This window comes from Pongo pygmaeus, chromosome 10, assembly GCF_028885625.2.
Source record: "Pongo pygmaeus isolate AG05252 chromosome 10, NHGRI_mPonPyg2-v2.0_pri, whole genome shotgun sequence".
NCBI classification, from domain to species: domain Eukaryota; kingdom Metazoa; phylum Chordata; class Mammalia; order Primates; family Hominidae; genus Pongo; species Pongo pygmaeus.
The window spans coordinates 109,659,163-109,683,487 of NC_072383.2; the positions used below are offsets into that span (position 1 = coordinate 109,659,163).

Sequence of the window (24,325 nt, forward strand, 5' to 3'; positions counted from 1 at the left end):
CCTATTCCAAAGGACCTGAGGCCCCGCCCTCGGCCCCCGCCCGCAAAGAACCCTGAGCTACTACTCAGACGAAGCCCCCCTCCCCGCCAATAATAATAATATAATAGCGCGGAAACTGTGGGCGGTGGTGGTGACATTTCCCACGACTCAGTGGCGCCCCCGGGCGGCTCCCACCCTCCCTCCGGCCGGCGCGTCTACGCAGCCCCAAGTGCTGGCTGCGACCCTCGGATCCCAAGCATATCTGGCGGAGAAGCGGCGGCAGCCCGAGGCACGTGTTGTGTGTGCTCCGATTGCAAAAGAAAAAAAAATGCATTTCAAACTATTAACTTTTTTTTAAGTGTGCAATGCCGGGAGCGGGGGGTAGACAGGTGCAAGCGGGGGCAGGCGCCCTGCGCGCCCGCCTCCCGCAGCGCCCCCTCCCAAACTTCCCTTTGCATTGATCAGCACGTTACGTCAGTATTGATAAGTTTGCAAAAAGCCAAAGTCAAGTGCAATCGCGCGGCACACCGACCCCGGACTTGGGGGGGAGATGCAGCGAGCGCTCCGCGGGCCCGGGAGCCGGCGGCAGGCAGGGCAGCAGCGGCGCCGGCGCCTCTCGGAGAGGCTGCCTCCCCCCCACCCCTCCCCCCCCACCCCATCCCCGGCTGCCTCCCCCGGGCGGGCGCCGAGCTCCCCGCCCGGCGCACTCCGCCCGCGCCCTCCGGGGGTCGGGGGGGCGCACGGCTCCCGGACCCGTTGGCGGCGGCGGCGGCGGCGGCGCGGCGGCGGCGAGGGGCAGCGGGTGGCAGGAGGCCGGAGGGCGCCCGAGGGGCCCCGGGCCGCGGCGCTCAGGGCCCGGGCGGCCGGCGGCGGCCCCGGGGCTGGGGGGAGTCCAGCCCGGATATTGAGTGCAGCCATTGAGAAAAGCCAAACTCTTGTGTGTGCGCGTCTCGATAGCCCCCAAGATGGCCGCCAATGTGGGATCGATGTTTCAATATTGGAAGCGATTTGATCTACGGCGACTCCAGGTTAGTGCGGGCAGCGCCGGCCGCGCGGCCGTGGGGAGCCCCCGGGCGCGCCCTGGGCGCATTGGGGAGGTCCCCGGGCGGGCAGGCGGACGCCCTGGGGCGGCGGGCGGCGGCTGCCGGGGCTCGCCGGGGCTCGGCCGCCCGCTGCCCATCGATAGGTATTAGGAATTGATCTCGCCGCTGCTCTTTGTTCGGTTCAGTCATCGATTAGCTGCCGCGACCAGGGAGAAGCGCCAGTGAGCCCTCGGTCGGCGGAGCGGCCGAGCGGCCGGGCGGCCGGGCGAGGCGCGGAGAAGGCAGGGGCTGCGGCCTCGGGCAGGGGGCTGCTGGCGGGACCCCCCGGCGGTCCCCCCTGAGCCGCACTTTGCGCGCCTCCCAACTTCGCGGCGCCCGGGGAGGCCGCGGAGCGCGCCGCTTGCCTGTCCGCACCCGGCTGGGGCTCCGGCGAGGGAGGGAGGGAGCTGGCGGGCAGGGAGGAGGAGGAGGAGAGGAGGAGGAGGAGAGAGGAGGAGGGAGCCGGGGTTGACGAGGAGGCGGCTCCGCGCCCCGCCGCCCGCCGGCACCTCAGCCGCCGCCGCCCGCCTGGCTGCGCAGCCCAGACGCGCCGCCACCCGGGGGCCGCCGCCGCCGCCAGAGCCACCGCCGCCGGACTGGCCGCCCGCGCCGGCAGACCTCTTCTCCTCGGGCCGGGGTCTTGGGGTTCGTCTTTGCTTCTTGCCTTTCCCCCCTCCTTCCATCCCCTTCCCAAGTCTAGATGCAGACGGGCGGTGGAGATGGGCCCGGGCGCTCGCAAGTTTGCGCTCCTGCCTCCAGGGCGGTGGAGAGCCGGGAGCGGCGCAGAGCAGGTGACTCCCAGCCCTCCGGCCCAAGGGAACTTTTAAATGAGAGATTTCGTCGCTTGTTCTGCCTCCTGCGTTTCTCCCCACCGCTCCCCTCCTCTCCTCTCTCCCGTCTCTGCTTTTCTTCTGTTTCTCTCCTCTCTTCCCTGCTCTTTCTCTCTGCTTCCCTAGGGCGACTCTTCCAAACCCCATCACTTTCTCCCCATCCTCCCTTTGTGGGAGTCTGTGTGCCTCCCCCAGATTTGGAGGTGTTCTCTGCGGACCCCCTAGGAGCCAGGGCTGGGAGGTGGAATCTCAGAGAACGCACCGTGGAGGCGCAGCTCCGGCCTCTGTTCTTTCCCGGGGTGCCCCGGACGCGCCTGGCAAGGCCCCCCCAGCCTTGGAGTCTCGCAAAGTCTTGGCTGGTGCGGCGGGGATCAGGGGCGGGAAAATGGTGCGGATAACGGGGCGGTTAGAGCATCCTGCCTTGACCGTGACATTCGCGGAAGACGCGAGATCATCAGTCTGGAGATAAAAAGGGATCCACTTTTTTTTTTTTTTTTTTTTTAATCCGCCGGCAAATCTCGTTAAGTTTCTTCTGATAAGTGGTTCCAGCACCCGCCCCTTCTCCCCGTCCTGGCCGCTTCCCAGTCCCCGTCCTTCCAAACGCCCCACTCCTCGCTCTCCCCCTCCCCCAAAGCCATTGAGCTGGGGAGAAAATCGGGGCACTGAGGCATGCAGTTAATAACTGCCGAGTGCCTTGCAATTCCGGGTCCGCACTCGAGTTGGGGCTACAGTTTGGTGGCCAACTGAGACGAGCAGGGCTGCGAGCTGTGCCTACCGGCTTAAATGATGCCAAAGTGGCCTTTCTGGAAGAGTGGGGGTTGTGGAGGCAGAGAGAGAGAGAGAGAATTGGGCAGCCACATTGGGCTTGGCACGAAGGCCAATGGTAATCGTATTCCCTGCTAATGTTTGTAAATGAGACCCGGGCACGGCTGGGGGACAGCGTCTTTATTTATGATTGATGTTCTGTAACATAAGGAATGACAAGAACGTGGCACACAAGAGGAGAGGAACCAGAAGGGCTGGCGAAAGCCCTTTGCAGGGTCCTATTGTTATTCTGGGTTGGAGAAAATTTCCGCGGCGAGATTTACAGCGCTGGTATTTGCTCCCGGTCGGCCGGAATGTCAGTTAACACAATTTTCATTAGATAACTCGTTTTCAATCCGGGCAGCTCGGGCTGCAGCCCGGGGAGAGGCAGGGGCTGGGTGCTGAGGGGTGGGTGCGGCTCCCGGGGGGCTAATGTCTGAGCTAGGGAGGTTGGAACCTCACTCTCTTCAATCTTCTACCCAAGGGGTCTTTTGTGGAACGGTTGAGGTCACCAAAATCTTGATTCCAGCTGGACGCCCATTGATCTGGGAACCCTTTGTTAGGGTTTTAGAAGATGCATAGATGGAAAGCAAATTTGAACTGGAAAGGATGGAGATAGGGGGTGGTGGAGGGGTTTGTTCAGGTGATAGGGAGATAGGACCCAGACCTCCCAGCCTACAGGGTGTATATGTGAAGCGGGGAGGGGGGGGGGTTGTTCGTTAAAACAATGGCTGGTGTGTCTGGCACACAGGAGAAGGCTCTCAGGGAAGGGGGGTAAACTCATTTACATCGATATTAAGTGGAGGGGGTGTCCCTGTGGGAGTTTGCAAGGCAGCACACTTCTAAAGCAGAGAAATAAACGTGGCAGCCGTGGCCGCGTGCAAACATTTTGGCCCTCCATCTGCCGCGTTCCCCACCCCCAGCCTGAAATCTTAAGTTGGTCCCCTGGCCAACAGGCCCGCAGCCCCCCACCCCCACCCCACCCCATATCCTCACTGATGGCATTTTTGTTGGAAGTGGATTAGGAGCCTAAGCACTTTGGCCTGGGATCCTCTCTTGTACATAATGCCAGTGACTCCTACGACACACTTTTATTTTCATTTTTTCCCCCTCCCCTGCTTTCCTCTTATAGGGGAGATAGCCAGAAAGGAGAACTTCTTCCGGCTTGTTCTGAGATCCAGGTAGGAGAGGCAGGTCCCCGTGCCCAGCCCCAGGCAGCCGCAGAGCCGTGGTCCCGCGTCCCGAGGCTGAGCTGCCTGTGATGTGAGGAGGTGCGTGGCTTTCATTCCTGGCTGTTCAGGTTGAATGGTTTCTCGCAGCGTGGTTGCTGAGCATTAAAGTGGCCGAGGCAGCATAGGCGGCCCCGTGTCCCCAGGCCATACCACGTCGCTGACGCCATACCGATCCTGGCAAGAAAGGTGACCTTGTACCAGCCCAGCGTCCAGCCCTCCGGAAACGTATATTTTTCAAAAATGGAAGCGTTCCAGTTATTATTCCTTCCAGCGCCGTCTCTGTACACAGCAGGGCTGTTTTCCTAGGCTGGAAGTCAGTCAACAACCTTAATGACTTTGGGCCGATGGTAAAGGTGATCTGACATGTGCCACCCTACTCCGGCACTCCTGAAACTACCTCCCCCCCGTCTTTGCTTCTTTTTTGCCTTTGCTGCTAGCAGCTCAGGAAACGAGAAGAAATAAAATTCCATCCAAAGATAATGCTAGGCATATTTCATTTGGTTATAAGATTGCTTTATGGTGAACATTACTAATGCAGTATTTTTTTTATGGCTTTTCTGTGTATAATCGTCGTAACCGGATTCATACATTTATGATTTTCTTTTTCTGCTTAACTTTCTACTTTTTTTACGATGCTCTGGGTCCAGTCTCCCATGCTGTCTTCCCCAACTCCAAAGAGGGTTAATTGAGCTAACAATGAGCTGGAGGGCACCCAGTCCAAATGAGGGTCCTCGGTCCAAATGCCCATCTGTGTTTCTGGGGAGAAAGGAGCTTGGCCGGTAGGATTACATAGTACTAATTTGGGAGGAAGGGGCAAATTCTGCTTCGGATGTCAGCAGTTGGGAGGAAGATCAACAGGATAAGCAAAGAGAGGCCGGACTTTTCCAAGGAGTTTGGAGAAACTTCTGGGAACACTCAATCTCCTGGCGCAGGAGAGCAAGATGGTGCTTGATGGAATATTTTCCCCTGCTCAAAGTTTAGAAAAGAGCAGGGATGTGATTAAAATATTATAACCTTATGATATTCTGAAGTGCATAAATTTTACATATCAGCCACAGAGAGTTTAGACATCCATTAGAGCCTCTGACAGCTTGACTTATCTAAATGTGCTATCATTTAACAATGTGTCAAAATTCCTCTTTCTATAGATGACAGCAGTAAATAAGCTATCAGCCCTGTTGGCGGAATCCTAACTTTGGAAACTTCACCATAATAGAATTGCTGCCGAGGTCCAATTGCAGCCGAGGTGGGGAGCGTGAGCCTGCAGAGCTTGGCATGGCTCAGCCCCCTGAGAGGGGTTGGCATTAGGTGAAGACAGCTCTGAGAATAAGACAAACCCTTGGACTCTCTTATAACTCCAGCCAGTGGGTGACCCCATTCCCTCTGCCTCTCCAAGTCCGTAGAACCCACACCCTGTGGCCCTTTTCTGCAGAAAGAGCTAGAACAGGTGTTGAGAATTTATTTAAAGAACCCAGCAGCCTTTTCTGGATATCCCAAAATTGTAGTTTCTCAACTTGACAGAGATTGCTTCTCAAAAACGGGCTCTCTCATTGAATGCTAGAAGAAAAAACAAGCAACATCTCATCCCTCACTGGTTTTGCTGTTGGGGGTCTTGAAATTTCTTTTATTAATACTTGAATTCACTGTAGAAAATGGAGAAACCACGGACCAGCTAAAAGAAGCAAATAAGTGTCTCGGTGGGTTATTTCAGATGAGCACGGTGCTATTTTGACCAGAGGGAACAGCTTTTCTGATGGTGGTGGTGGTTTTTCTTTCTTTTACTTTTTTCCTTATTTTTTTTTTAAACTCTCCTGTTAAAAAGAGGATTCTATCTTCGAACTTGACATTCTGTCGTGGTAACCTTTCTTCCGGCAGATGGGATTTCAAACGTGAGCACCTTGGCTGGTGCTAAATATATGGTCCTGGATGATGGTAGACAAGGCTGCCCAGAAACTGTGGTTTTCTGTGCTGCTTCTGAAAGGGCTGAATTTCCGGTGGCTTCCTGGCTATCTAATTCAAAGGCCGGGCCTGGCAGAGGTGAAGCATTGGAAGGGGACTCAGGTGGTGACCTGCCTTTGTTCCTGGCCTTGGGATTCAGGGTCCCATCTTCTGTTTGATATTTTTCCTCCGGGGGTGCTCGTTATTTATGATGGTGTCATATACTGGAGGGTGTCAGGGATGGTAGAGGTTAGCAGGGGGGAAGGACCCCAAGAACTGTATTCTGTGTGGCCTTTAGTGCTCCTGGGTGAATCATCCCATATCCCAAGTCTCCTGCTTCTTAACCCTTGAAGTCAGCTGGCTGTGCCCAGCTTTGCTGTATGAGTTATTGTAAAGGTGAAGGATGCTGACACCTTTGTGGGTCACTTAAATGCATTGTCTTCTTCTTTTTTGTTTTCTCAAGATGGAGTCTCGCTCTGCCACCCAGGCTGGAATGCAGTGGCACGATCTCGGCTCACTGCAACCTCCGCCTCCTGGGTTCACGTGATTCCCAAGTAGTTGGAACTATAGGCGCATGCCACCACGCCTGGCTAATTTTTGTATTTTTAGTAGAGACGGGGTTTTGCAGTGTTGACCAGGCTGGTCTTGAACTCCTGACCTCAAATGATCCGCCAGCCTCTGCCTCTTAAAGTGCTGGGATTACAAGTGTGATGACCTTGAGCCCCTCCCCTTCTTTCTCCATCGTGGTCATGGTGGTGGGGCTATTGACCTTTTAAGCAACATTTTTGAAACAAAAAATTATGTCTAGGGTGGAGTTACTTGGTTTCTAAGCCTCAATGAGCCCTTCACCAAAATGGCTTGTAGTGTTTTGGAGGATGTGGACATTATATTCCTATCGTGGCCCAGGCGAGGTGGCTCATGCCTATAATCCCAGCACTTTGGCAGGCTGGGGCGGGAGGATTGCTTGAGGCCAGGAGTTTGAGACCAGCCTGGGCAACATAGTGATACCCCTTCTCTACAAAAATAAAACAAATTAGCTTGACATGGTGGCACCTGCCTGCAGTCCCAGATACTCAGGAGGCTGAGGTGGGAGGATTGCTTGAGCCCAGGAGGTGGAGGCTGCACTGAGCTATGATCATACCATTGCACTCCAGCCTGAGCAACTGAGCAAGACCCTGTTTAAAAAAGAAAAGGAAAAGAATGTACTCCTATCATGTTTAGATTAAAATTCAAATTCCTTTCCCCTGACAGATCCCCCAGGATCTGCTCCATTCTCTCGATCTCTCTGGCTCCCTCTCCAACCACTGTCCCGCAGCGGCCTTCTCTTTGTCCCACAAACACATCAAGCACATCCCCACCTCAGGGCCTTTGCATGTATGCTTTCCTCTGCCTGCGACCCTTTTCCTCCCGTCTCCCTGTGGTTGGCTCCTTTATCTCTTTCATTCTGAGCACAAATGTCGTGACCACTCAGCCTAAAGAAAACTAAAGAAGCTTCCACCACTGTTTCCCCACTGTAATATGCAGATGTGCTCCCATATTGCTAAGGACACCCCAGAGGGTTTTGACCATAGAACCCTCTCAGGGTATGGTCTCTGTCTACACATGCTAGGTTTACCATCAGATGGGGCCAACCTTTTTCTGTAGAGTTGGATAATAATACACTGGACTTCGTGGGCCATAAGCCTCCACTCTGCCATTAGCATGAAACAGCCACAGACAATGAGAATGAATGGACATGGCTGTGTTCCAATAAAACTTTATTTATACAAACAGGCAGGGGGCCGGTTTTGGCCTGAGAGCTGTAGTTTGCCTGCCCTGGGTCTACTGGTCTATGTCATGGCTGTCATATATAGGCTGTGGCATGGCTCAAATTTTAACTTTTCAGTTAAGAGTATTAAAGTGGATCAAACTCAGTTCTGAAAACTTGTTCTTGACCCTTTCCCTCCAGAGAGAAGCATGAAGAGTCAGGGCAGTGAGAGGCCCCTGCCTGGCTTCAAATCCTGGCTCCATCACCTACCAGCTGTGTGACCTTGGATGAGTCACTTAACCTCTCCAAGCCTTACTTTCTTTGTCTTTAAATGGGACTAATAATAGTCTCCGCCTTCTAGGTTGTTCAGGAAGATTAAACCACTTTGAACATGAAAGTGTTTAGCACAGTGTGGGGCACACAGTTGCTGCCCTGTGAATCTGAGTGACTTCGTATTGTCATTGGTATTTTTAGAGTATGAGAGGAGAAAAACAAATAAACAGCAGCGGCTGGAACTTGCTGGCCTTGCTGGCTGTTTTAGAGATTTCTGAGCAAGTTTTCTCTTCTCTCTTACGCCATTGGGGGTTTACTATATTAGTATTGTACTAATATGTAGTATCTTATATTTTGGGAGCTCTGACCACAGAAATTGCAGACTGGGAGCTATGTCTGGCCCATGGATGTGTCTGTCTAGATTAGTGCGATATTTAAAAACACTTTTGTGTAAGTTGTCAGCATTTAAAACACAAGAGATTTACCTAAGAAATCTAGGTGACCAGTGTCCCCTGAAAATCAGGAGCTCTGGCCACAGTGGGCAGGTCCAATGGAGAAGGGGAGTGGAGACCTGGGAGGGACATTTCCAGGCAGAGGGAACACCCAGTGCCAGGGCCCTGTGCCAGGGGTCCTCAGTGGGTCAGGCCAGCTGTCGGGGTCCTGAGGAGGGTCTTCTCTGTAGCTCAAGGCCACAGGCCGCACCTTCCCAGTGCCTAGTTCCAGAAGAGGCTACATTTCCAGAACAAATGAAAGGCTCCTGACCAACGCATGAAGATACCTGGTTAGTAGGGTTCAGAGCCTGCTGTCTCTGCTTCTTCCCAGGAGCCCACACCCCCAAAAGTGGGCCTGTGGCTGTCCCCTGAAACCCCTCCCGAGCACACCCCAGCCTCTGCCAGTCTTCAGTTCAGCCCAGTGAAACAGCAGTTCCAGGATATGCATTTGTCATTAAAAAGAAAGAAAGAAAGAAATCAATCCTTCGGCCTCTTTGGCCTGAGCTGGTCGTCTGCCCAGAGACGCCGGGGGACCCAACGGTGCTTAAGACTCTGTGAACCGCCGTGGCTCAAGCTGGACGGGGTAAATGGCTCCCGGGGAACCATTATGGTCGATTGACTTGCCCAGCCGCCGGTGTGGACTGTGGGTGCTGTGGATCCGGAGACCACAGGGGTCACAGGGGCCACCAGTCCAGGGCAGATTTCCCTGAGTGGGGCCACCACTCCTAGGCCTTGCTGCTACAGACGCCTGTGAGTGTCTGTCATCTGCTACGAGTGTCTGTGGGTGCGGGTGTCCCAGGGGATGTGGTGTGAGCTGCAGAATCAAGCCCTACACCCTCCACCCCCAAAGACTACCTGGACTCTGCAGCCAGCAGGCCTGGGTTCAAATCCCAGCTCTGCCACTTACCAGCTGTGTGACCTTGGATGAGTCACTTAACCTTTCTGAGCCTCACTTTTCTCATATATACAATGGGGATAATAGTAGTAGCCACCTCCTTAAGAATTGTTGTGAAGACTTTTATTATTTTTTTTTGAGACAGGGTCTCAGTCTGTCACCCAGGCTGGAATGCAGTGGTGCCATCAGGGCTCACTACAGCCTCAACCTTCTAGGCTCAGATGATCCTCCCATCTCAGCCTCCCAAGTAGCTGGGATTATAGGTGCACCGCCACCAAGCCTGGCTTTTTTTTTTTTTTTTTTAACGTAGAAGTGGAGGTCTCACCATGCTACCCAGGCTAGTCTCGAACTCCTAAGCTCAAGTGATTCTCCCAACTCAACCTCTCAAAGTGCTGGGATTACAGGTGTGAGCCACTGTGCCCAGCCTGTTTTGAGGATTAAGTGAGTTAATGCATACAAACCCCTGAGATCCATGCCCAGCACATTGAAACATGATATAATGTTAAAATGAATAATAATTGCTATTATCTTTCACTCCAGAACTGTACATTCACCACTTATGGTATAATTAATAATTATATATAAAAACCAAATACAATAACTAATAATTACATATTAAAGATGATATAGTAAGCAAGGAAGGCAAGGTGCCAGCTCTCTCAGAGCCCACAGGCCACGGATGAGTGGATGCACATGCCATTTCACAGACAGGCAAGGGGAATAGATTCCGAGACAGCATATGGCAAAGGAATTGCCTGGGTCTGGACCTCAGGGGATGCTTCCTGGAAGAAATGACCCTCCTGCTGAGATCTCAAGGACAAGGTTAGGGAAAAGCATCTCAGAAGAGGGAACAGCATTTGCGGAGACCCCGAGAAGGGTGGAAGAATTGTGCCTCCAAGGAACTGAAGAAAGCAGTATGGCCGGGAGAAGATTCTGAGCAGGCTACTGGGCCCGTCCCATTCTCACTTTTGCCACCTGCCAATGAGGAGTAGGGATGGAGGATATAATATGACACTGCATGGTGGCCGGGTGCAGTGGCTCATGCCTGTAATCCCAGCACTTTGGGAGGATGAGGTGGGCAGATCATTTGAGGTCAGGCATTTGAGACCAGCCTGGCCAACATGGTGAAACCCCGTCCCTACTAAAAATACAAGAATTAGCCAGGCGCGGTGGCTCACGCCTGTAATCCCAGCACTCTGGGAGGTACCATTGCTACACCCATCTTCCAGATGAGAAGACTATGCCTCTGAAAGGGGAAATAACTTGCCCAAGGACACATATCTAGGAATAAAGAAGTAGAGTTGGGATTTGAATCCTAGTTGCCCTGTGCATACTCACGAGATAGAAATGGTAGAGAGAAAGGGCATTCCATGAGAATGCATCTTGCCCATCTTCGACTTCAGGCAGTGTGATAGGCCCCCGTGCTGCGCTGGAAATCCGTCCCATAGCTGGCCCAGCCAGGGGCAGAGTGCAGCAGAAATTCTGGCACAGACTTGTACCTGGGACACACGGGACCCCTCTGCTAACTCCATGGTAGTCCAGGAGCTTCCGTCAACCAAACAACCTTCCTCCTGTCCTTCTGTCCTCTCTCTCCTTCACACTGGCTCCCTCCGGCAGGTGCAGGCGTTGACCCTTACAAATCTGTTTGCCATATAACCCTGCCTTCAGGTCTGTTTCTTGTCCCACAGGAAAGAAGAAATGGGATTGGGACATCTGCATAAGGCTCTCAGGGTGTAGGAGATGCTCCGTTGAGGTCACTGTCATGTCTTGGGGGAGGCCGGGGAGCTGTCACTCCCAACACTGTCTCTTTCGTGGTTGCCTGTCCTTACTTGCCCTCAGGCTTTAGGATCCCCTCATCCTATCCCCCTCCCACCCCCTGTCGTTCTCCCCCTCTTTATTCAAGCCCCTGTGGCCTCCTTGCTGTGCTTCAAACAAGCCAAGCATGTCCCAGCCTCAGGGTTTTGGCACTTACTGTTCCCTCTCTCTGAGACAATTTCCAAACACCTCCCTTCAGTTAGTTCGGTCCTTTGCTTGAATACCACCTCCTCAGAGAAGTCCTCCTTGACTTCTCTTTCCAAATCAGTTCCCCTCTCCTCACTCTGCCTCACCTGATGTGATAATATTTATTTGTGTATTTATTTGTTCGTTTGTTTACTGTCTGCCTCCCTCTCTGGGGAGGGCAGGGACATAGTAAGTGCTCAATAAATATTTTAAGGGGTGGCTGAATCCACAGGAGGGATGACGTAGGGGGCAGTTGCCCCTCGACTTCACCTTGAGGGGCAGTCTTGGGGGACCCTTGGCTGCTTCACCCCTCACTGGCTCTTGAAAGTTGCTGGGAATTGGGCACCGGCCTCAGGTCTGTGGTGAATGAGGGTTTGTTTACCTTTAGCTCCATCAGTCTCGCCTTAGGATGACCTCAATTCCAACCTGGGAGGCAGCTCCCATCTAATTAGTATATCTATTTATTAATTGCTGGAAGGCTGCAGGCCACAAGCGATGATTTGGTGGCCTCAGCCATAGAGAGCTGAAAGCATCCCTACAGCCTGTGAGATGGCTGTCATCCGGGACACAAGACAGCCAGTTAATGTCCTCAGACCCAGATGACATTCTTCTCCTGACACTGATTCCCAGGCCCACTGGACCAGCCCACCAGGCATGAGAAAGTGGACTGCGTCTCTGGACAGTGATCCCAGGGTTGAGGGGCTTGCTTTCCCACCATGCGCAGGGACCCCTCATTTATAATCGGGGGGGAGACCCATCTTTCCTTCTGTGGCTGTGCCCCAGTTTTTCTGTCTAGAATGGAGCATCCCTGGTTTGTTGAGACAGGTCATTTATTCATTTGATGAGCATTATTCAGCCCCGGCTGTGTGTCCCAAGCTGCCTGAGGTGTTGGGAGTTTAGCACAGAACAAAACAGACCAAGCCCTGCCCTCATAAAGCTTCTACTTCATAATCATTTGGAGGTAGAACTACTTTTCTTCAAGGATCGTGAGAAGTAGAAAGTGACAGCTTCATATAGACACTTGGCCTAGGGCTGGGCATGTTGTGAGCCTTTCCTAATGGTGATTATTATTAATTGCTATTATCTTTATTAGCAATTGTTATTATTATCTTTCTTAAAATGGGAGGGCATTTCCTGTTGAATTTCAGTTGCCTTGGGAGCTGTACCTACAATGATGGGAGCTGGGCTCGGAGCAGTCAGATCTTGCTTCAGACCCCGGTCTTGCCACTTCCTCACTGGGAGGCTTTCGGCAACTCCCCAGTTTTGTAAGCCTCAGCTTCCTCATCTGTAAAATGGGACTGAAACACAGCCCCTACCTCATAGGGACATTGAGAAGATTTGATTTGATGGAGAGCCCATAACACACACTTGGGACACCATCATTCCCTAGTAAACAAGAGCGACTAGTATTACCTTTATTATTATTGCCATCATTGTTGTTTGTCATTCACCTCTGGGCCCTCACTGGTCAGCTCAGTGGTGCCCAAATCTGGGTGGAGCCTAGAGATTCGTTTGCAGTATTAGCTGCTCAGGTATCAGATGAGAGAAGCTCACCTGAACTCCAGCCAGGCGCAGGAACCCCCACCGCACCCCGTAAGGACAGGAATCTAACCTGGGTCTTCCTCCCAGCCCGGCCTACCCGGAGCCAGCAGCCAGCAGCCAGGTGCGCTGGCTCTTCGCAGAGAAGCTTGGGACAGGAGGTCAGGCCTCCCTGCATGCCGCTTGGCAGGGCTTAGCAAGGCTGGGCCTGGCTTTGTGGGTCAGAAGACAGCTTGCGGAGAGACCAGTGCAGGCCTGGGATTTCTTTAACAAATGGCGCTTGCACTCTTACTGCAATGCCAGCCAGTGTTCACAGCCCTTTATATTGTCTTATTTTTAATTCCCACAGCAACTTTATGAAGGGAAAACTATGACCGTTCCCATTTTACAGATGAGCAGAGTGAGGCACAGAAGGCTCAGTCCCTGGCTACATTGCCAGGAAGCGGCCCAGCCTGGACTTGAACCCAAGACCCAGGGCTGTTGGCCACCCATGTTCCTGCTCTGGCCTCACTAATGGCCAAAGGTGCCCCTCCCAGGACTGATGGCTGTCTCATGCCACTGCCAAGGTTCCCCCATCTACAATCACTATGTCAGTATTTTTCTCTTTATGCTTTATTTTTATTTATTTATTTATTTTTGAGACAGAGTCTGGCTCTGTCGCCCAGGCTGGAGTGCAGGGGCGCAATCTCGGCTTACTGCAACCTCCACCTCCCAGGTTCAAGCAATTCTCCCGCCTCAGCCTCCCAAGTAGCTGGGATTACAAGCGTGTGCCACCACGCCTGGCTGATTTTTGTATTTTCAATAGAGACGGGGTTTCACCATGTCGGCCAGGCTGGTCTTGAATTCGTGACCTCATGTGATCTGCCTGCCTCGGCCTCCCACAGTGCTGGGATTGCAGGCGTGAGCCACCACGCCCGGCCCCTTTCTGTTCTTTTTAAAAACCTCTGAAGATACCTTGCCACTGTCAACTCGTGGAAATGGATTTGGGCCCCAAAGCCTGAGAAGCATGGGTCGGGGGAAGGTGAGAGAAAGCTCCCCGCTCCCAGCCTGTCTCCCAGCCTGGAGAATGAGCACCACCCTGCCATCCATCCCCGGCCCCCGCTGGGTCCCAGAGCCGCGTGGCGCTCCCTGTCGTCCGGCCTGCGTTCCACAAGATGGAATTCTCGGCCGGGGCTGATAATAAGCAGGTATTGATTGCTGCCGTGGTCATTATCAAGATTTATTTAGTCAATATGGCCTCCCCGGTCAATAAATCGTGTCGTTGATAAAGAAGGAAGGAGATAGACTTGTAGCCTTTATTAAAAAAGTTTTTTAGATTTTTTTTTTTAAAGCCAAGTCCAGCCCTCCTTTCTGCGGCTGTACCAGCCACATTCTACAGTTCACGTTTTTACCTTATAAGCTCTTTCTTTCCATGGCAGACCTTATACTCATTGCTCTGGCTCCAGGAAGCAAGGACTTGGGGCTGGGGCTAGGGCTGGAGAATGGTCCCTGACCTTTGTTCTTTCATTGAATCCTCCCAGCATCCCTTGGGGCAGGCTCTGGTGTCACCCTATTTTGCAGCTGAGGCTACTGAGGCCCAGGGAGGTTCATTTACTAGCCCAAGGTCACACAAGACTCGAACCCAGACAGTCCGGCCAGAGTGTTTGCTCTGAATCTGACATTCATCAATCAAATAGCAGGTATTTCTTGAGCACGCACTATAGGCCCTGCACAATGCCAGGTGCTGGGTGTGGAAGGGCAAGCTAAACAAATAAATGTGTAATGACAGAAATAGAAAGAATGGAGGAAAGAGCGCTGAAATCACATGGAGGGGCTGCCTGTTTATTCAGGGTGATGATGGAGGCCCACACTGGGTAGGTGACAGTTAGGCTGAGACCTGAACCATGAAGAGGAGCTATGCAGGCACAGTTCAGGCAGGGGAGCTCACAGCTCCAGGAGGAGCCTGTGCAAAGGCCCTGAGGTGGGACTCAGCTTGGAAAGTCCTGGAACCAAAGGGAGGCCAGTGAGGCTAGAGAGGGGAGAAGAGGGGAGGGAGAGAAGTCACAGGGGGAGGTGGTTACTGCTCACGCAGGCCCTTTTAGACCACGGTAGTGGCTGGATTCCTTTGGATTCTATTATCATGGAAGTGGGAAGATACTGAGGGTCTAAAACGGGAGAAATGAGATCCAATTTATGTTTGGTTCCCACTGGGTTCAGCCTGATAGGAAACATTGAAGGGAGGGAGGGGACGTTTGGAAAATAGGCAAAGGAGAGCATCTGTGATGAACTGGATGTTGTCATCTCTGCCCAGAGAGGAGTTCTTCGTGGTGGGAAGCCTTTGGGCACACAGACGTTTCGAGGACTAGCACTCCACAGCATTGTGGGGGTAGAGAGATTGCCGTGGGGACATGCCTGGTACCCCCAGCAAGGTGGAAGCTGTGCTTCCTTGGTAAGGGTATGGCTGGTTTTCTGTGTGAGTGGCCAGCTGGTGTGGATTTGTAGGCTTTTAGCGGCAGGCATGCAGTGGGCAAGGGGTGCCTTCTCCTCTCCTGGACATAGAGCTGGTGCAAGGAGGGTCATGGGGGGCTTGGGTTATGTTCTGAGAAGGGCCCTTTGCCCAGTGGTCTCTGTGGGCATTATTACCAGTGTGTTTCCAGGTGCCACTTGCTAGGAAAGGCCATAAAAAGATGAGGTGACTAAGACGGCATGGCTGTAGAGCCCGGGCCACATGCAGGTGTTCTGTCCCAGGGGGTTGTGTGCTGACTGTCATATATGGGGATGCTATTAGGTGTAAGAGAGGTTGAATGTCTACCTGGAGGACTGCAGGGGATGTGGGCTGGAGTATGGAATAAAGAGAACTTTTTTCACCCTTTAGTTTTGTCTAATCTGTGAGCACCTGTGGACTGGAAGTAGCAGGGGTTGGGGGATCACCTCTTTATCATCCATCACCCACTCATCCACCACCCACCCAACATTGTCTTATCTACTCATTCATAAATCTGCTCTCTCATCCACTGTATCCATCCACCTAACACTTTATCCAGCTATACTTCCCCATTTCTTACTGATCTTAACTATCCATCTATCTGTCTACTCATCCATCCATCCATGCATCCATCCATCTATCCATCCATGAATCCTTCCATCCATCCATTCATGAATTCATCCATCCATCCATCCATTAATTCATCCATCCACGAATTCATCCATCCCTCCATCCATCCACGAATTCCTCCACCCATCCACCCACCCATTCATCTAGCCATTCATCCACTTAGCCACCCAGCAACCTTCTCATCCACCCATCCACATATTTGTGCATCCAACAAAAATCCCTTCCTCCATGCATGCATCCATCCAACATCTACTCAGCCAACACTAGGAACGTAAAGATGAAAAGAAAGCAGTCCCTGTTCTTAAGAATGCTTTAGATTGGTGGAGGAGTCAACTGTAGTGAAATAACCCCAAAATGACATAATTAGCACAGTAATCAGAGGCTGTACACAGAGCTGTGGGGACCAAGAGGGGAGACAAACACTGGCCCTGCAGGCCTGTGCGGTTGGTGAGGGCTGCTGGAGAGGGTTCTAGGCTTGGGATGTGTAGTTCTCCCCTCCTTCCCCATCCGGATTCAGTGATGTTCTCTAGCCTAGGTAGAGGGTGGGTGGTCTCAGAGGGCAGCCTGCCTTCAAGGAGACACCACAGGAACCATGGTCACCAAACCCTGGATGGGCCCAGGAAGGACCAAGCTCTGTCCTGTAGCAGATTGGAGCCCAGCAAGGTCTTTGAGAGAAACTTTTTTGGGCAAGGGGGATGGTCTGTAACCAAGGAGGTGGACAAGGCAGATCATCAGGTCTGCCACTAGGACAGGAGCTCCCTAGTTTTACTGTTCAGTGCAGATTAGCAGCCCCTAACCTCTGCATGGTGCTTGGAGCCTGTCAGAAATGGTTCCACCCATCTATGCTGTTGGACCAGCTCCCATTCTGCAGAGGAGGAAACTGAGGCAAAAGGGTATATGAAGGAAGGCAGGGCAGAGAAACCCTTCACCTACATCCTCCTCTCCTGCTCAGCCACATTTATAGAGCATCTGGGTCACACTCTATCTCCATTTCTCTATCTCCCACCCACCCCGCCGCTTCCCCCACAGAGCCCCGTCTTGGCCCTCTTGATACTACATTCTCTTCATTTTCCTCCTACCTCTTGCCGCCACTCCCCTGTTTCTTTTCAGACCCATCCTCCTCTGGCTGGCCTCTAATTATGTTGGTCCTTTCAAGGTCCATCTCTTCTCACTCTGTGCCCTGACCCTGTGTGACCTCATCTGTATCCACAACATCACTGCCTCGCAGCTCTCCAGTCCCTGTCTCTGGATGTCAGACCTCTCTGTACAACAGCCTTCTTGACATTTCTTTCTTTCTTTTTAAGCCACTTTATTCGACTTTTCTTGAATGTCTGTCTCAAAGATGTCTCCAGGTCAGGACGTTCAAAACCTAATTTTCCTCTCCATTGTAGGATCTTCATCTTAGGGATGGTTCCATCCGGGTCTACAGGACAGAAACCTGGGAGCCACCCTGATTACCTCCCTCTCCTGTATGCTCCCCATGTCCAGTTCATCACTAAATCCTGGGGATTTACCTCCTAGATACCTCCTGCATCCCATCTCCTACCTCCATCTCCACCATCGTCACTTGGACCCATGCCCCCATTGCCTCTCCCCCTGGACTTTGGTCTCCTGATTTCTTCCTTTGCTGACTCTGGCTTCTCTACTCTTTTGACCACAGCAGCAAGTGAGGTTATTAAAAACTTGTTAAGAAGTTTTTAATAGAAGTTTAAGAAGAAGAATTTCCAGGGGACGGTGAAGAGAGGTTGGTTAATGGGTACAAACATACAATTAGATAGAAGGAATACATTCTAATGTTTGACAGCAGAGCAGGGTGACTATAGTTAACAGCAGTGTATTGTGTATTTCAAAATAGCTAGAAGAGAGGACTTGGAATGTTTCCAGTACCTGGGTGATGGATATCCTACATACCCTGACTTGATCATTACACATTCTATGCATGTAACAAAATATTACATGTACCTCATAAATATATACAAATATTATGTATCAATTAAAAATGCATTTTGTTTTAAAAAGTACCATTTCCAATGGCCCTCCATTGCCTTTGAGGTGAAAGCCTCAATGTAACTAACCTTCCATGCTCAGCATGGACTGGCCACTGCCCTCCGTTCTTGGTTTATAGTGTCGTTCAAGTCTTCTATTTTCTTGTTGATCTTCTGTCTAGTTGTTCTGTGCACTGTTGAAAGTGGGGTGTTGAAGTCTCCAACTATTGTTAAATTGTCTATTTCTCCATTTCTGTCAATTTTTGCTTCATATATTTTAGTGTTCTGTTATTAGGTGCATATATACATTTATAATTGTTATCTCTTCCTGACAGATTGGCCCTTTTATTTAGCAAATGTCCTTCTTTCCCTAGTAACTTTTTTTTTTTTTTTTGCTTTAGAGTCTATTTTGTCTGATATTGGTATAGTTACTCCCAGTTTCTTATGGTGGCTGTTTGCATTATATATCTTTTTGCATCCTTTAACTTTCCATCTGTTCATGCCTTTGAATCTAAAGCGTGTCTCCTATAGACAATGTATAGTTGGATCATGTTTTTTATTCAGTCTGAAAAACTTCGCTCTTTGATTGGTTTGTTTAATCCATTCATATTTAATGTTATTATTGCTATGGTAGAATTTATGTCTGCTATTTTGCTTTTTGTTTTCTATATCTTTTTGTTCCTCTATTTCTCTTTTACTACTTTCTTTTGCATTGAGTGAATATTCTCTAATGTAGCATTTTAATTAGTGAGTTTTTTTTAACTATATTATTTGAGGATTTTCTTAGTGGTTGCGCTAGGGTTTACCATATATATTGTAACTTGTAGGAATAAAGTTCAGATTTATATTAGTGTAATTTCAGCATGCCCTTCATTCTTTTTTAATCGACACATTATAACCGTACATGCGCCCTCTGTTCTTGATCCTGAGCCACATTCCCTGTGCTCCCCATGTTCCAGTCACACATGTCTTCTTTGTTTCCCCTGCACCATAGCCCCCATGGGTGACCTGCTCTCTCTGCCTGCGACACTCTTCCCATACTTCTTCCCATCAACTCCTCCCTGATCCTTGGAGCTTACTCAATATCACTTCCTTGGGGCAGCTGCCTGCTCCACCTTGTATGGCCCTGTGAGGTCGTGCACCCCATCTTTATAGCCTTACCATAGCAGGCGTCAGACATAGCTCTGTTGGGTTACTGATGAACACCGGCCTCCCTCTGTGGATTGTCATGAGGGTATAGAGCAGCTTGTCCCCAGAACTGAGCAGCAGAGGGCAGAGCACATAGTAGGCCCTCAAAAAAAAAATCAGTCAAACAAACAAACAAACAGGGATGGATGTGAGTGTAACGTGAGTGTATTTGTATACTTACGTGTGTATGTCTGCATCTTTGTGGGTACATATCTTTGAGTGTGTTTGTGGGTCTTTTCATTTTTGTGTCTGTGTCCTTGTGTGTGTATCTTAGTGTGTTTCTGTGTGTGTGTCTTTGTGTCTGTGTTTTTCTGAGTATGTCTCTGAATGTGTGCCTGTGTATCTGCAGCCACATGTGGGGATCTGTGTGTGTGTGTCAGTGTGTATCTTTGTTTATTTGTGCACCTTAGTATGTCTGTGTGTGTGTTTGTGTGCTCATGCTCCCAGGCAGAACTTCTTTCAACATCTCCTTGCCATGAAATCATATTCTGTCTAGTTTGGTGTGGCATTTAATGACTTCCCCAAAGCTAAGCATGGCCACTGCAGAGTTGATCTCACTGTGATGGAGGTGACATGGGCATGTGGGGCCAGTGGCAGGCACTGCCTCCCCAGGATTGCCTGCTGCACGTGCTGAAGCTTCCCCACCCCCACCTTCATCCCTCTGTGGGGAAAACCCCAGATGGGTAGCTAGGTGCAGGGGCAAAGCAGGGTTCTTGCCGAACAGACTGGCTCTGCTCTTGCCAGATACATGAGGCAGCCAGAGGACTGCTCAGTGCCTCCGTTTTCTCATCTGCAAAATGGGGGTAGCAAAAATAATCCCCTCATAGCATCTCCACATGGAGGAAATGAGCGCCTCTACATGCAGGGCCCAGCACGGTGCCTGGCACATACCAGGGGCTCCGGAAATGTGATTTTGTTTCTCGTGCTTGCTCCCCAGTGGCTCTTGCACTCTTAGTGGGAGAGTGATTTCCCACTAAGTCCCACTAATGACAAGAAACGCTCTTCCCAGTGTCATCTCTGGGGCCATCCAAGGGCTCTAGTGAAAGCAGCATCCTAACCCACTAATGCTGAGATGTTCAGAGGCCTCCCATGGACACACAGCATTTCCCCAGCAGAGATGGGATTTAGCCCCCAGAGTATTCTAGGAATCTGACACGTACTTCCATAGTCTCCATCCTTAGCATTCTGTCTCACTATCTCCGCTTCTACATCCTCCATACTCCTCACACTTCCCAGCATTGCATTTTCTGTTTCCTCTGCCTGGAACACCATTCACATTGCTCTTCATGGGGGCCCCGGCCCTCTTTCCCTGACTCTGCACTGGGTTGGATGTCTTCTTTTACATCTCACTTGGATATCCCTGGCCTGGGCTGCTTTCCATGTTTCCAGATGATTCCCCAGTTCCTTGTTGGTCTCCCCTATCAGATGGTGAACTTGTTACCATACATTAAAGCTACAGTACTTGGCATGGTGATTGGTAAACACGGAATACCTGATGGCCTGATCAGAGGTCACCTTTTAAAAACTCAGAGCTGGGCGCAGTGGCTCACGCCTGTAATCCTAACACTTTGGGAGGCGACGGTAGGTGGATCACCTGAGGTCAGGAGTTCGAGACCAGCCTGGCCAACATGGCAAAACCTGTCTCTACTAAAAATACAAAAAAGTAGCCAGGCATGGTGGCACACGCCTGTAATCCCAGCTACTCAGGAGGCTGAGGCAGGAGAATTGCTTGAACCCAGGAGATGGAGGTTGCAATGAGTCGAGATCGCACCACTGCACTCCAGCCTGGGCGACAGAGCAATACTCCATCTCAAAAGAAAAAAAAAAACAAAAACAAAAAACAGATTCCTGGCTTTCTCTTCAGTGCGAGAGCTGGCGTCCCTGGGCCTGCATTTCACATGGGGCTGGGTTCTGGGGGTGTGGGTTTCCCATTTTGCAAAACCTCTGCTGAGCCCAGCCCTCCCTGTGCAGCTTTCAGTGTGGCCCTCATATAAGCATGTGAGTTATAATAGCAACCTCACCCTAGACATTAGCTGTGTCGACTTTGTGACTGGTGTGGAGGTGACTCTGCCTTCTTTGGCCTCAGTATAGCCATTCCAGATAACGGGCAGAATTTACAAGACCTTTCAGGGATGAGAGCAGCTCAGAAGAGCTTTTTAAATTTTTTTTAAATTTTATTTTTATTTATTTCTAGTTTAACAAGCACTTGCCAAGGGTGGCTATGTGACTCTAAGTACTTTCTAAATACCATCATTTAGTGGTTTAATTCCCATAACAATTCTATGGTGTAGACATTCTTTTTTGAGATGGAGTCTCACTCTGTCACCGAGGCTGGAGTGCAGTGGTTTGATCTTGGCTCACTGCAGCCTCTGCCTCCCGGGTTCAAGAGATTCTCTCATATCAGCCTCCCGAGTAGCTAGGACTACAGGTGCGCACCACCACACCCGCCTAATTTTTGTATTTTTAGTAGAGACGAAGTTTCACCATGTTGGCCAGGCTGGTCTTGAACTCCCAACCTCAGGCGATCTGCCTCTCTCAGCCTCCCAAAGTGCTGGGATTACAGGCATGAGCCACCACACCCGGCCCTAGACACTCTTAATATTCCCATTTGGCAGAGGAGGAAGCTGAGGCACAGAAAGATTAAGTGACTTGTGCAAGGCCACACAGCAGAGCCAGGCAGTCTGACTCCGCAGTCCATGTTCGTACGCTCTCCTGTCTCTTGTTATTTCTCTTTACTATGCAAAGCAGAGACTGTGTATCATTGGGACAGGGCTACTACATGTCCAGGTTCCCTCTTTTCTCCCCAGAAGTTGCTGTATGTGCAGACTGGCCTCATAAAGGCCTAATGTGATGGTGGGTGGCTGTTGGTGGACCATGTTGTCTGGCAGGAGTAGGGGCCTGGGCCCGAATTACTGGGACAAGCATCAGGGATGTCAGAGTCCCAGGGGCCACCGTCAGAGCTGGTCACCATAGCAGCAGACACTGGGGGATGAGGCCGATTTCCTGTCCTTCCTATCCTGGGGTAGCTGGACCCTGGGACCCTTGGGGCAGCAGCCTGGAAGTCGCTCTGAGGCGGCCCCGGCCCTCGGAGGACATCCTCTTCAGCCTCCGCGAGCAAGGGGGTTGGTCCCACGGCCCTTGGCCTACTTTGTGAAATTCATCTCTGGAAAAAAATTATTCTCCGAGCAGAGCAGAGCATCTTGGCATATCACAGTGGGTGAGGCCTGCTGAGGCCGTCTGCCTCCCTGGAGGGGGCGAGGAGAGAAACCAAGGCCCAGCTCCTGCCTCCCACCTGGCCCCCAAGGTGGGACACCTGAGGAAGGCGGCCTCCCTTCCCCCAGCCCCCGGAGCTTGCCCGACTGCCCCAGCGGTCCCATCGGCGCACGTTTCCTGTCCCCTGCCCAGGATGGCACCCCTAGAAGGTTAGGGCTGGCCCAGCCACCCTACAGGTAAGTAGGCTTGAGCCAGAGGATAATTTGTTTCTATGGGATGTATTGATGAGCTGCCCTAATTCGGCACCTTGCTAATGAGAATCAAACCACTTCGCTGGGAGTCAGGCTGATCGCAGCCTAGCTCTGCCGTGAAGCAGCCATGGTCCTGAGCAGGCCACTTAGCCGCGTGGCTCTCAGTGTTATCTTCTGTAACACGGGGCTTCCTGCGTTCTTTCCCCTCCACGGCTAGATCGTTTGCTGTGCCCCTGGAGACCTGGGGGGCTGTTGAGATCCGAGGCAAAAGGCGGAGGCCATTTGTGGCTTTCTTTGGGTGTTCTTGTCACTGGTGGACAGATCCATGGATGCATTTCTCATGCCGGCCTCTTGGATGGATCTGTCCGGGAGGGAGGATGCTAGAGATGAGGACTGTTCTTAACATGTGTGACTGCATGTGTCTCTGTAAACGCAGCAGTCATTTGTTGCTGGGTAGCAAGCCACCCCAAACTTAGTGGACAGAAACAACTCTTGTATACCTGATTCTGTGGGCTGGAATTAGGACGGAGCCCAGTTGGATCAGCTTGTCCCCACTCCATGATACCTGGGGCTTCATCTGGGCAGATTCAGCATTTGCGGGTAATTTGACAACTCCCACATCTGGCAATTGATGCTGGCTGTTGGCTGGAACCTCAGCTACCTGTGGGAACCCCAGTTTATGGCCTCTCTGCAGGGTCTCTCTGTGTGGGCTCCTTTGGGCTTCCTCACAGCATGGTGGCTGGGTTCCGAGAGGGAACATCTTGAGAGAGCCCGGTAGAAGTGAAGGTGTTTTCATGCTCTCGCCTTGCAAGTTGCTAGTATCACTTCCATCTACTCTGCTGGTTGGGGCAGTAACAAAGGTGGGCCCAGGTTCAAAGGTTCAAAGGGAGGAGGACGTAGATCCCACCACTGGGTGGAAGGATTGTCAAGGTCACCTTGCAGGAAGCCTGGGTGGCGAGGGATATTATGCCAGCCATCTTTAGAAAAGACAGTTGGCTACAGTGAGGGTGATGGTGGTGATGATTCAGGTGACTCAGGCTGGTTGTGACAGGCTGTAAAGGGAGTCAGTGTGGCAGGAAGTGGCTGAGCAGGAGAGTAGATGTGACAGGAGGTTGTGTGAGGTGAGTGGGTGTGACAGGAAGTAGCCAAGTAGGGAGTGGGTGTGACAGGAGGATGTGTGGGGGAGTGAGTGTAACAAGAAGTGGCCAAGCTGGAATGGTTGTGACAAGAGGTTGTGTGAGGGAATTCAGTGTGACAGGAGATTGTGTGGGGGAGTGAGTGTGACAGGAAGTGGCCAAGTAGGGAGTGAGTGTGACAGGAAGTGGCCAGGCTGGAATGGTTGTGACAGGAGGTTGTGTGAAGAGAGTAAGTATGACAGGAAATGGCCTGAGCTGCAGTAGGTGTGATAGGAAGTGGGCCAGTAGCGAGTAAGTGTGACAAGAAATTGTGTGGGGGAGTATGACAGGAAGTGACCAAGCTGGAGTGGATATTACAGGAGGCTGTGTGAGGGGAATGGGTGTGGCAGGAGATCATGTGAGGGAAGTTAGTGGGACAGAGACGGCTATGTGAGTGGAGTGGAGTGGGTGTGACAGGAAGTGGCCACTGAAGATCTGGCTTTGTCTGCCATGATGGAAGTGGGCCTGCCAGTGACAGGGCCTTAGATGCTGACAGCACCATCTTTCCTTGCTTTCCAAGCTGCCCTCTTGAGGGCCTCAGGGTGACCAGGCCGATTCCAACGTGGGGACCCAGGCCTCCTTACACGGGCCCCATCTTGCTCCCTGCC

The 24,325-nt window shown here is 51.5% G+C and overlaps 1 protein-coding gene across 4 annotated transcripts in view; it reads left to right on the forward strand.

The window, feature by feature from the left end:
• Nucleotides 1-764: 764 nt before the first annotated feature.
• Nucleotides 765-24,325, forward strand: part of CUX2 (cut like homeobox 2) — a 323,600-nt gene continuing 300,039 nt past the window's right edge. For 2 of the 4 annotated variants that reach the window (XM_063647060.1, XM_054442119.2), the window contains exon 1: nt 765-1,007. In XM_063647060.1, the coding sequence (XP_063503130.1) occupies nt 945-1,007 (63 nt within the window). In that variant the 5' untranslated portion in view covers nt 765-944. Of the gene's footprint in view, nt 1,008-1,648; nt 1,707-1,736; nt 1,853-24,325 lie in introns of those variants that run through there. The other 2 variants (XM_063647062.1, XM_063647061.1) reach the window with 2 other exon arrangements.